At 35.5% G+C, this 14,492-nt stretch overlaps 1 protein-coding gene across 1 annotated transcript in view; it reads left to right on the plus strand.

Annotated features, from left to right (window-relative positions):
- The window catches only part of Mhcl (Myosin heavy chain-like), a 194,806-nt gene that overhangs the window by 31,650 nt on the left and 148,664 nt on the right, over positions 1–14,492 (plus strand). The window contains exon 4 of the mRNA XM_077440288.1: positions 3,397–3,483. Coding sequence (XP_077296414.1) covers positions 3,397–3,483 — 87 coding nt within the window. The remainder of the gene's footprint in view (positions 1–3,396; positions 3,484–14,492) is intronic.

The raw sequence follows: 14,492 nt of genomic DNA on the forward strand, positions 1-14,492 counted from the left end.
TGAAGGAGTCATACTAGTGACGAATTGGTGATATCTTAATATAATAGTAGAGAGTTGTCTTCAGCCCTTAACTCGGGCAAGTTGCTAATGTCTGTCGTAGCCGTTTCTCATAGGTTTCAAAGTCTGCCGAAAGATAAGGTTGATCTTCGTTACGCTCGTCTGTCTTTTAAAGATTCAAAATATTAAATGATTAACCAGATTTTATTTTACACTAGGAAAGCCTAACAGTTAAACCCAATGCGCCTTTCTGGCCAGAAACATTGTACATTTGAATAAGTATTTTAAGTATTCTACAAAGTAAATACATTAACATCCACAGAGATATGTATATATGGTTAAATTTGTAAATTTGCAGCATTTTATACAATTCAGCGAAATTCAACTTTTCGTTTGCATATTGTATATTGTATACAAAATATCGTTTGTATATTGTATACAAAAATCTTTTTTTTGTTTACATCTATATTTAATATACGAGACCTATTGTGTTCATTCATAGATTTTTAAGCTATTAACTAACTTTTAAAACATTTAAAATCAAATCTTACTATATTTTGTTAATGGTTAATTGTTTATCTCGTAAAATTAGTACTTGACTATGCGAAACATTTTCGTATTTGTGTTTTGTATAGATCAGGGTTTCCCAAACTTTTTATGCCATGGAACACTTTACAAACCCGAAAATTTAAAATATATTATTAAAACACTTATTATCTATGTATTTCATAAATATTTTTAAATATATTAAACAACGCTCTTAACGACTTTGATGATTTTTAGTCCACGAATCGCAAATCTTGATATCAGGCAAAAAAAAGGGGAGTTCAATTCTTATATGTGGGGTGCCATCGAATTTGTTCTTGCACTTTGACCGTTTCAGCATAATAAAAAAATTCTGCTACGCATAAATAGGATGTAGAAAACGGAAGTAAGACAAAAATAGCTTGTTTTGCCATATCGGGATATTCTATCAAACTCGCTCAGAAATCATTTAATTAATGCCTTTAAAATTAATCGACTTTAATATTTAAGTCATTCATTTAAGGCAGGAAAACAATCAAAATCATAAGTTTCAACTGATGAAATCTAAAATTGAATTTTTTCTCTTGTATTAAAATTTGTATTACTTTCACCTTATATTGTAATACTTTTTCCACAACTGTTATTTACGTATACAATTTAGTTTCAAATTCTCCGCCTGTATGTGCTTAGATTCTTGACTTCATAAACATCAGTAGAGATTGACCATCACTCAGATAGAATTTGTTTAAAAGTGTTGCAGTCTATAAACCGGACTTTCGCGAATCACCTATTCTGGTTCCGTGGAATATAGTTTGGGAAACCCTGTACTATAGATGTATTTGTATATAAAAACTCGACGACGAAATACACCGAAAAAGTTGGGAAAAGTCTTGAGATATTGCAAGTTGGTAGAACGAGGTAGACCCCTATGTTACATTGATAGTGATATTATTAATATTATGTAGTTGGCTGATTTTTCTATTTTTTATTTGCGTGTTATTGTGTAATATAATAATTGTTGGCGGTAATACGATCCGCGGTTAAATAATAATTCAAGCATTATATTTTACATGTATAACAATGGTATCGTTGAATCATCGCGTTTAACGAGCGAGTGAGAAGTGATGAAAGTGTTAATGATGTGCAACGACGCTTCGATTGCTATAATCTTGTTTCGATGAGTGTTGAATTGTTTATTGTTACGTGCGGAAGAAAGTGCAAGTTCAAAGTGCAGGTGTGCATAATTGCTAGGAAGTTTGTACAGGTGAATTAGATATGTACATATACATCCATATGCATGTAGAGCATGTTCACCTAATTCTGCTTGTCGTCTTATGAATGAATATTCATATACGGTGAAGGTTTGTACTTTAAACAATAGTAAAAACCGACGAAAGTAAACAGCTCTGTATTGCTTAAAATCCTTATATGAATTGAGGTTATGTAAATTTGCGCGCGCAAATATTGTAACTTGTAATAATGTATTTAGAGCGGACAATGTGAATATCTCAGATCTATTCTAATAGCTACCGACCCAGTGGTCATTATCTATTTTACACATTATTTTTCTTTATTTGTCATTATTTGTTAGTATATACATATGTTACAGTGAAAATTTTCACCAATTTAAGCAGTGAAAATGTATCAAACAATGAATTTACAACGTTTAACTCTAGAAATGTAACCCTAACAACCCAATCTTAAATGAATAGGGCCAACCCTGACTCAAACTAACCTATCCTAACCCTTTTAATAATACCAACCCTAACAATCTAATCTTAAATGAATAAAACCAACCCTGAAAATGTAACTGGTTATGATTTCACTGAAACGTCAGTGAAAATATATTTTCACTTGAATAAAATTGAAATATTTACATGAATACAATTTTATAAAAAAAATAAATTAAAAATTTATTTATGTAATATAATAATTTATTTATGTAATACGTACATATGTATATATTTTATATTAAAGGAAATTTATATTTTTAAGACGCTGAAAGTAATCGTTTACTATTAGATTAGCCATGTTTAAGCGGCTTATATTAAAAATACCGAGCGAAGCCGGGTAAAACCACTAGTATATTATATTAATGGAAATTTATATTTTTAATATGATGTAAGTGATTGTCAAAGACATGTTATAGACAGGAAAACTTACAGTATTATTATTAAAGACCTTACATTGATCCGATCGTTTTTCCCCTTTCACCACCCTCTCGCTATGTCAGATTTTCATTCTTTAAACGCCTATAACTCTTTGTTTTTTCACTCTATCTATATATACATACCTATATATAAAATTGAATGTCTGTGTGTGTCTCGAATAGGCTCCTAAACCACTGAACCGATTACGATGGAACTTTCAGGATTTGTTGTATGCATGTCCGGGAAGATTACTGTAAAAAAAAACCTCTTAATAATAATATTCGTAATTACGATTTTACTGACGCGAAAGTAAAGCTATCCCGCCTTCAACGCATCACGCCGCGATTGTGACAATAATGGCGCCACGCCTACCTCACACTCGAATATACTGACCATTCAGCGGATGGCCCACGTCAACAAATATATCTATACTTATATATAAAATTGAATGTCTGTGGAACGGGAACGGGAATTGCACGCGTTATTGTGGCATTGCTACGCATGCCGGGTTCAGCTAGTATTATATAAAATTTGCATTATAGGTTTTTTATCTTCTCTCTTATATATTTTTACGTAATTCGTAGGTTATTCTGCATTATTATGACTAAATAATTATGGTACTTTTTAGATTTAAGATTTCAGACATGCAGTCTCTGATATGATTGTCGTACTGTCTGGGTATTGCTATAAGTCCCATCTGCAGTAAAATTGTTTTATGTTCCAGGTGCAGCCTGTGGCCGAGTTGTCTGAACTTTGGAGACGTTGGGCGGCCAATGGAAACTACGAAGATCTGTTCAACCACAATTCAACGGTACGTTCAGACCCCACATGCTTACATAAATTCTAATAAACGTCGCATTTAGAAGTGGAAGCACAGTCAGTCAGTGGCTTTCATTTCTTTTACACTCGGGAAGGACATCCAGTCGGTCGCTCATTGATTCCTTTCGAATTAGTAGAGTCGCATTGCTAGAATTTTTGTCTCCTCGGGTTCGTGACCAGCGTGGGTCTTTCAAATCGAAGCTGTTTGACCGCAACCCACTTGTGTTATGCTCGTTTTTTTCTTCTGTTTGTGTGTCCCCCCCCCCTCGTAATCGCGAAATCTTTACATCTTCCTAGCTGTCGAGTAGCACGTAATAAAGTTTTCGTTCAAATGGCTCGAATAGGCTATCTCGACTGTTCGGAACACCTGTGAGAATTTTCTTGCGTTTTCCCCTACTATGTATGTTATGTATTGTTCGGCGAGTCGTTTTCTCTTCAAATCTATTATATCGACATAAAACGACTTATAGAGTACTCAACCGCCCCTTCTCTATTCGTATACATACATACTTTTGGATGTATTTTGACGTAGAGCTATGTCTATTCGTAAGGGTGCATAATATATAAGCGATGGCCTCGACATGAAAAAAATTGACAAATTCTGCCATTGAGAACTTATATGTGCTAATCCCAATCTGTCTCAATGTAAATATTAAAATAAAGCTGAAAACATAGTTTGGCAAGTATTGCATACATATGATATATTTATATATTTTATTTCATAGAACATGAAATTAACATATCGCTCCAAAGCGACGAGTGCACTTTTACAGATACAATGCAATCGGTATACGTAAGCATTTTATACAATGCGAATTCATATAAACATCCATAGTGACATTTATGGAGACATTTTTGCAGCATTTTATAATCAAATTGGCGAACCTCGAGACAGTGAATAACTTGAGATTAGCGAGAGTGATAGGAAGGAGATGCCAATTTTTACTGGAACCGTTTCAATGAAATCAGAAAAATTGGCAAACTCTGATAAGAAACGATCGATCGGAGACACACACCAAGGTCTGGCCAACTACGGGACTCTAGTGGGACGAATCTGCTCGAAAGCATAATATGCCAACCACTAGTCTACGCCGCTGTTTTTAATTCTATATGTCCCGAATCTCGGAATAGCATAATAAACTTATTACGGCTACCAGTGTTTTTAAAAACGCGAGACATGTCTCAAAATAAATAAAAGTGGACTTATGGCACTTTCAATTATAACGGCTCATATATTGATATAGTCAGTGTGTGCCGTGAAAATCTCCATGTTTTTGTCGCACAGACTTGCCTACGCGTGCGCGAGCAAAATACAAGGGGACTAGTTGACGTCATACCGAGTCCTCTGTGTTGTATCTTGCTCGCGCACATGTAAGGCTGTGCGACAAAAACAGGAATTTACGACACAATTGATGCATACTATTGGCGTCTTAATCTATCTCTACCACCCACTCGCGTGATATTCCATGATTGTGCTATGACTTTTTACTTCTAGTGAGGTATTTGTAGTGTGATTGGAGAAATATATAGGTCGACAACCCCAGAGAGTCCTTAGTTTTTCGTTTAATACTTGCGTTGTTGAATTAGTTAAAACTGAAACTGTTTTAAAAAATGCTTTTTGATTTAAAAAAAATTTGAGCTTCGGTGCCTAGTTTTAATATTGTGAACAAATCCACTTCATATAACGTGATTTATGGCTGTCGGGTTTTTTGGAAAACTTTAGAATGCTGTTATGCACGTGTACGTAAATTTTCCCGCATATAAGTGTGAGTATACGAGTTTTCCTTTTACTCCACAAGTTGCCGAATCAGTTGGGTAGAACTCCCCTCTGGATCGATAGACGGTTTGGCTGCCAACCCAGGCCAGCGAACCCCGTAATTCAGGGCTATTAAATGTAGGTTCGCAAAATTTTCACACGATATAATTTTTAAACGTACGTACTTTGTTCGCATTTTACTTCCTTCCATTGTGATGGGTACGCAATACTGATTCTATTGTATACATTTTTTTTAAGGATTTTCACTCGATATGAGTTGTATCGTGCTAAAATGGTATTTATTCGGACATTTTTTGTTTTGTATTGGAATATTTATATACTATTTTTTAGTTAACGACGTCTGCGAATCTAAAGTTTGTTATCTACACGTACCGTTGCTAGGCCTATGAAAGTAGGTACCCAGAACCTCTTGCGACCCTCCTTTCAGCGTCCGTTCAGCCTCTCCTCTTTCAGGGCAGGTTTTACGCTGATTCAGATGATTTATTAAAAGCAAAAGTCGGGAACAAACCTCACAATAACGACCGCTCCAAACGACTCATATCTTGCATTTTATTTTTGTTATTGCGGTTTTATATATGTGTATATGTATGCATTGGATTTATTATATTACGTTTTGCTGGCAAAGTCTGTGTAAGTCGTCTGACCTTAACGCGTCCTTTAAACTTTTGACATTGACCTATGTTGGATGGTTTCGGTTTTATAGTTCAGTGATTCCTTTTTGTCCCCCCACCGTATTTTATACAAAATTATAGGCTATTTAGTCGGAACCGACAGAAGTGTGTATGCTTTGATAACAATTTTGTGAAAGGTCTTTTGACATGCGATTCAGTGTACTCCAGGGATTTACGATCTGAAATAATGTATGGGGTATTTGATTTGATTATAATTTTCTATTTAAAATACTGTTTCTTATAGGATTATACATAATGTAGAACATATGTATACACGTTCGTTGATGGAGTTAGTAAATGCTTTCGACTTAAGTATTTATTAACTTCTTTTCGTGCTATTTAAGGATGTACGCAAGATGTTCTTATTTAACCTCCTACCCAGAACTCTTTCAGAATACATTTTTAGCTCGTAAACTTGCGAATTACAAATGAATACTTAGTTTTTAAATTCAGTAGAAAGTTGTTTATTTTATTTTAGTACTTCTTCTTTTTGAGTACCTACATATTATAGGATATGTGCTCGATCAAGAGTGTAGTTACTACATTATAACATTTGTCAGTATTTTACGTAATGTCAGTGTGATTTTTCTATTGGGAATATATATTTAGTGTGGAATTAAATTCTATATGGAGACATCTTGAAAATTAAATTAGATAAAGTAGGAAAATTGAGAGCTAATCTGTTTTTGATGATATACAAACCTTACCAGAAGTTTTGGCAGTTGAGTTAACATTGTTGAATTTTATGCCGGGTTGACACGTTGCGAGTAGCTTGAACCAAGTAACTTGGACGTCAATAACGTTCAAAAATGCTTGGATTACCTGTTACCACGCTGCAAGTAACCTCCAAGTTACTCACATCGTGTAAACCCAGTATTTTCTGTCTGTAGTTTTTTCAGTTCTATAAAAATAAATTTCAAGCTATACCCAATTCGTTATGTGTAATATTATAAGTTATCACTGAATTATCCAGAACTGCTCGGTGAAATTTGAAGTACAATTTTTTTCTCGGAGGTGGGGGTGGCTTGATTATGTCATACTTAAGTCATCCTATGAGGTAGTGTACAAGTTGCTTATAGTTCTAAATTGAAAGGTGTACAGCGGGCAAACAAACAAACAAACTTAGACGTTCACAAGTATGTATGTATGAATAACCGATGTCCTGGTGGCAGCGCATATCCCTTATCCCTCAATAATTTTTAACACAACGATACAAATATGCTCGTATAACCAGCCAGACACTAAATTATAGATATGGACACAAGTAATATGACAGCTTTATGAATATAATTCGACTAAATTCCCAAGCATATACGGATCGATTTCTAAAATTCAACTGAACTCACATATAATAGACTGGGTTATACACATTCACCTCGTTAAACGATCGAAAACAACTATGTAGTCGCATATGGGACTAACAACGCTAAACGGATTAGTCCAATTCCGGCAATGTATGGGAAGCGAACATTGTTCGTTTAACCGAACTGGGGGGGGTAGACTAAAATCTAATTTAAACCACACACCAGTAAGAACGGTTTCTGCAAATCCGATAAACCGTATATATTCGTCGAAATTTTGATCGGATGTATTATTTCGAATGAAAATCGTGAACAAGGTCATAAAGTGCTGATTTCTTTCATACATTTCAAGTGCAAACGTGTCGTCATGTGAACTTGACTGACGTCACATATCGTTGCACATGCACATTTTACGATGCTAACGAGACTAACTACAACGGCTGTCGAGACATGAATTCGCTGATTAAAAAAAAAAACATACACCAGGAATCAATACTTGAGATTTTTTTCAACTAACTCGATCGGCTAATGCGTGCCTGAAATAATTGCTCTGTTGCAAAACGAGCTGTATTGTTAGTTGAAATTTACAAATTGCCTTTTTCCCCCATTTCGCCATCCATTCTTCTTTCAATGGTTACCGATCAATACCCATTCTATCCGTTGCAGCGAAATTGTTTTCGCGTTTGATGAAAATCCTCGTATAGCACGTGGTCTGGAAAAGTTCTACAGTCGTTAACAGTCTCACCGCTGGCAATTATAATAAAAGACCGGTGCGTTGTGTTAAAATTCGTTTCCAACCAACTTTGATGTATTGTACACATTATTTAACATATTGAATACGTGGGATATTTTAATGCTGTTCATTCATCATCATCATCATTATCTAGTTATTAACCTTAGCGTTCGTCCGCCGCGGATTGTTCCAATATTCATCTGATACGTTTTTTAGTCCACGTCTCCAGCATCTCTTTCTCGCGTCGCCGACGTAAAAATGAGATATTAATCATATCCATTGTTATTTTTAAAAGGTTTTTAATTGAGTTGATGCCGAATACATACGAAAATTCAACGCCGAGTAGGACAGCTTAATTGTCTATTATATTATTTTTTTGTTTATTATTGAGTAAAAGAGGTTAAACAGATTTTACTATTGGAGTTAATGTTTCGTTTTATAATGGTGGGTTCAGACTGAACATATCGTTTGTACGGCGTTGAAAATAATGAGTTGAATAGAACATTTCAACAATCGCTGATTTGAAAGTTCATTTATGAACTAATTAATCGCTGATTTGAAAGTTAATTTATAAATAATAAGCTTTACACACACCAGGTAACAAACCGGTTTGATTTTTGAGGTAATTTTTAAAGAGGGAAGGCAGGAAAGAGATGGAAAAAGAGGGAAATAAAGGGAGAATAGGAGAGGGGAGAAAGGGTGGAAAGAAGATAAGAGAGGAGAATAAAATAAGGAAGGAAGAAGAAGAAAAGAGAGGTAAGAGAGATGAGAGGCAGGAGAGAAAATATGTAAAGAGAAGAGAGGTAGGAGAGAAGAGAGGAAGGAGAGAAAAGACGAAGGAGAATCAGAAGGGAGGAAAGAAGGAGAGAAGAGCGTGTGGTAGGTGAGACGATGGGTCGCCTTCTTTTTGTTTCTCTGTTGTGTAATTTTTTTGGCTTGTTCAAATATAATACATTAAAGCAATTCCTTGTACCAGTCTAACGTATGTACGTACGTGTATTTGAGCAGGATGCAAGAGGACTAGGTGACGTCATATCCAGTCCCCTTTCTCGCGCACATGTAAGTAAACTTATGCGCCAAAAACAGGGAGATTTTCACAGCACGCTACTGCCCTGTAGTATCCCTAAAGAAGTTTTACTTTATAAAATGGCGCTTAGATTATCGATTTTTTTTTTGACAGTCTATTAATTTAAACAAATGTGTATTTTTATTCGTATTATAATAATATGATGATAGGAATTTAAAAATCTGACTGACTGGCGTTATTATAATTATAATTTGTAACTCTCAAGTCATTTTCTTACGGTCTAATTTTGTGACAAGAATACCTACAATCAATTGCACATTTTATCATATCCATAAGTATATATTTAACGTGCATCAACCATAACTGTAGTTTTCATAAAAAAGTTGGAGGTGTAGGATATTGTATATTATAAATTGAACTGTTCTACTCCAATAATCATACGTACATAATATTGAATGGGATCATACACATATATTGTATGTATGTATTATAATGCAGCGTGGCTCGGTCGTTAAGCTTCTGCTTAACACTGAGAGGCGCCGAGTTCGATCCCTTGAGCTGACCTCGATTGAAAAAGAATTTTTCTGAGTATATCTGTAATGCTGCTGGTCAGACCAGGATTTGTGACTCCTGGTTGATCGTTTCCTATCAGAGTTTGCCAATTTTCTCTGATTTCATTGTTGAAACGATTCCCGATTAAAAAATTGGCTAAAAATCCTTCCTACCTACTATGTCACCACTATTTGAGTATGATTAATGTAAATATTACAATAAAAATGTATGTACAATTCATAGATGTCTCTTTAATTGTCGAGTTTGTCAGTGTCTCGTAATTTAGCGACTTATGTATATAATAAAAAATGCTGTATTGTTTGTAATTTGGCCAGGAAGGCGCATTGGGGTTTACCTGTAATGCCTTCCTGGTATGAAATAAAATAAAATAAATAAATAAAATAAATAAATAAATACAATATGTATTTGATGCGCCGCCGGTGTAAATTTTATGTTAATTGTGAAATCTGTCACGAACCCCAAAATGTACATTGATCATATATGTATGTATGTAACTGCGATTCTCAACTTGTATTGTCAACTTTCCTCGACTATTTATATTCTGGTAAATTTTCCTATTCCGGGCCAATGTCCTCACTATCTACGGTCAAACATATAGCGACACATCGCTCTTGGAAAGGTGCCGTGGTATATGGAGGACGTTTGTACCAAAGGCCTTGGCTCTGTATCAGATCCAAAATATTGTCGACGTGGAAAGTCATTGTTGGTCGTCACAGTTCAGGGGTCCGTGACGGCCTGCCGTTTAATTAAACACTGGCGCTCGTTTTTGACCACAACATTTCGCTGTGCTGCTCCACATGCTCGCATCCGAGAGAAGATGCTGTTTTTTTAATCATTTAATTTCGTGTGAAATTCAAGTGGGTGGTGGTGGGTGGGCTAAGTGCGGTGATAGTTTGATCTCATTGACATTGACCTGTAAATATGTACATATGTACACGAAATGTGCTCGGGCTGGGCGACAATAATTGAAACGTCAAGGTCGTCGTTTGGTGACTTAAGGGCAGGCCATCGCCCCGGGGCGGCGCGTCTGAAGGAGCGCCAGACGAAATAAGATTATAAATGCAATAACCACAGCGTGAAGCTTAGGATCTGTATGTAATGCACGTGCAATATGGCGTGTGATGGGACTTTAATCAAATTTTTCGGCGGTTATTGAAATAATTATGACCACTTGTGTGCCAAAATAGGAAGGGTCTTATCGTTGACTGAATCAGAGACTGAAACGTATGCGTTTTATGATCATTTTTATTGTTCATTATTAAAATAATGCTCTTTCTTTGCAACCAAATTGTACATGTTATATTTTACTAGTAGTGGTGTATTCGTGCACTTGATAAAAAGTCTAGATAAGAGTCTCTAAAGAACTGTCAATTGACAAATCGCGCAAGCGCATCCTTAGCCTTTTACGTATATCAATGTGTAAATTTAAGTGGAATAAGTATAAGTGAAAACTGATGAAATAGTCCATTATTACCTCTTCAGTAGTAATAAATGTTTAATATAAAATAAACGTTACCTGCTGCGAACTTACGCGCTTTTACTCAAAATGTCTGTATTTTTTGTTCATTTTTGGTTTTGCCAATTCAAGTATTTGCTAGATATATTTAAATGGTTGCCGGCCTCTTTGTATATACTTGCCGCCATAGACAATACGTAAAAATAGTATTTAATGATTTTAAAAATTAACCTTTATAATTTCATACAAAGTTTGAAATAAGTAAGGCTGCAATGTTTTCAATTAATAACGAATAAACGATGTCATTAAATAAAATTTAGACTTACAAATCGAAATTTGGTCAAAATTTTGGTACAGCTTCAACGGACAGACAAACATAAATTGACGCGTGAAGAGCCATAGGGGGTCGACCGGGTGTGCTTTGTGTACGTAGAGAAGATTGCTATCTTGACTCGGCCAAGGCATATAAATATGACACAAATGTCTCACCGGTATTCATCACCGTCAACCACCTGCAGCACATTCTTAAAATATTTGAAGATAAGGAGATCAATAGACTAATATATTGTTACTTTGTAAATATGTAGATAAAATTTTTGGCCACGGAAAATCATAGGGTTTTACGAAAACATGAGATCTTGTTGCCCATTGGGGCTAGCACAAACTTGCTCATGAACTCGCTCCTCTTGAGAGCTGTTCGACTCCTTAACTTACTGGCACATTTCTTGAATCTCTTCAATACCAGTCATATTAAGTTGGTCGAACACATTCTACTTAAATAGTACGTTATAATTATTATCATTATTTATTTGTTTTTTATTATATATGGCTTTTTATATATTTTTGTTATTCTTGTATTATAACCACAGTATTATGACGCATAAAATAAAATGTTTATCAAAGAAGTATAGAACGTTGCATGCTTGGCATACCAAGGATAGATATAAAACGGAATACGTGGGTTAGAAATATGACGAAGGTGGTTGTTTTAATGGTTAGAGTAAAGAAATTGAAATGGCAAATGGGTGGACCACGTAGTTAGTATGACGGAAGACAGATGGACAAGAGAAGTGCTCGAATGGTACCCGAGAGGGTTTAAAAGGGTACAAGGAACGCCACAGGTAATATGGATGGATGCAATCAGAAAAATGTGTAGAATGAAATGGATTAGAGCTACTCAAAACAGATACGAATGGAAGTGTGCTGGAGACCTTCATCTAACAATGAATGGCGAATGTCTGTGATTGATATATACCTATGTATGTAGAATAAGTAAAGATCATGAAAACGTCATCAGTGATCGATTCTGAGTTCGAATTTTCGCATGATCACGAAACTTAATCTATTGTTACTACGTATGTATGTACATAGATAAATTAAAAAGCCATGGTTGTCAACCGGTGTTTGTTTGTGCTAGGAGAAAAAGTTATTATAAATTTCATATTTCGATTTCTTTGGCTGTGGATAGTCGGCCAACTTGGCACGCCATCTAAACTAAATAGTATCGAAACTTTATTATATAATTCAGAGATTTAAATAGCGTGAAATAAACCTGAAATTACGTGACTTTCTTCAAAAAACGAAATATACACATTTAACCGAATTTCCCCGCAGGCTATTACATAAATAAAGATTTTGACGTATCGCGAATTTCCAATTCATTTCAATTAAACAATCGAAACTACCGTTTCTCACGATACTTTTAATTTTTTCTCGGACCGAGTTCGAATCGCACCGTTGTGCAAATTTGCTCATTTTTATTATTCGACTTATTTCGCAGCGCCAAATCACCGCTATCTTTTCATCGATACACCGACGCACGTATGTATAATAAAATGGACACGTGTAAATTTTCGCACGCGTGCGACGACACTCCACGTGCTCGATTCGAGGCCTATTTCTGATGTGGACTGAATTTATTTGTGAACACACTCACTCTCTCGAGAACTCGGCAAGGTGAAGGAACTATTTATTCGAATCTGCGCGGATGTTTTCGGAAAATTCGGACCGTTCCGATCGTCGAGACGAGCGTGATGAACCATTGTGTTGGATGCGAGTTTTTTTATTTTCGTCTATTGTTCATATTGATGTATGAGTAGACTTGCTTTCGTCAAACGTGATTTAGTAAAAGAATGCTTTGATCGAAAGCTATACAATGTACATATGTAGAACCCTTTATGTACTCGACGCCTTGTTATTATTTTTTGATGTCTCCTCATGTATGCTCTTTTGTGAATGGGCTACGTGCGAAAGTGCTTTAATTTCGCAATTAGTTCCGTCAGTTCCGCAATCGGTACTCTCGGCGGCTCTCAAACTGTTAGGGGGTCCACTGATGGAGAAACTTGTTGACAAGTTAGTCTGCCTATAGTTCTTTAGTTTTTTTTCATTTCTTGATTAAAATTTACTTTTTAATTTGAGGTGAGGTGAGAGTTTAGTTTCGTACAATGTTGAAATTTTCGTGACGTGTGACATCAAATCAAAACTGTTCACTATACACAAAACTGTCCGTAACGAATTTTTACTTCGAAAAACTTAATTAAGCCAAAATATTCTATTCTTTGTGTATACTATATTAAGCCAAAATATATATGTTTTGAGTTCTTGAACTTTTTTCGTGAGTATTTCTACGACTTATTGCATTGTACATACATCATCGTCTACAGCTATTCACCATCCACTGTTGGATGAAAGCGTCTATCACACGCTTCCACTCATCTCTGTTTTACGCAACTCTAATCCATCTCATTCCACACATTTTTGTGATTGCATCCATCCATATTCCCTGTGACGTTCCTTGCACCCTTTTAAATTCTCTAGGGTACCATTCGAGCAATTCTCTCGTCCATCTATCTACATATGTACATACCTACATACCATTACACCAACCACCCTTTAACCCCCACGTATTCAATTTCATATCTCTCCTTGTTATGCCAAGAATAAAGCGTTCTGTACTTCTTTGATAAACATTTTATTTTATTTTAAAAATCAATACCATTGTGACTTGACAGGTAGCCCCAATGCGTCTAAATACTGTGGTTCATCCATCTCACCCCCACACATTTTCCTAAGGTTTGTCTGACGACATATATCTCCGTCAATGTGATTACACAAGAAATAGTCCCACTTACTACTGGATGAAAGCCTCTCCGCGATTCCATTCTGTTTTGGGCACCTGTCATCCATCTAATTCCACACATGTTTTTTTTTTATTTCATCCACCCATTTCCCTTATGGCCTTCTTTGCACCATTTTACATTCTCTCGAGTACTATTCGATCATTTATTTCGTTCGTTCTTTTAGCTACGTGATCCGCGCATTGCCATTTCAATTTATTTTCTCTCACCATTACATCAACCACCTTTGTCATACTTCTAACCCACGTATTCCGTTTTTTATCTCTTCGTCATGCCAAGCATACAGCGTTCCATAATTTGAGTGCACTTATGCAGCATGCTGGCGT

Source organism: Arctopsyche grandis, chromosome 10 (genome assembly GCF_051622035.1).
Source record: "Arctopsyche grandis isolate Sample6627 chromosome 10, ASM5162203v2, whole genome shotgun sequence".
Classification (NCBI taxonomy): domain Eukaryota; kingdom Metazoa; phylum Arthropoda; class Insecta; order Trichoptera; family Hydropsychidae; genus Arctopsyche; species Arctopsyche grandis.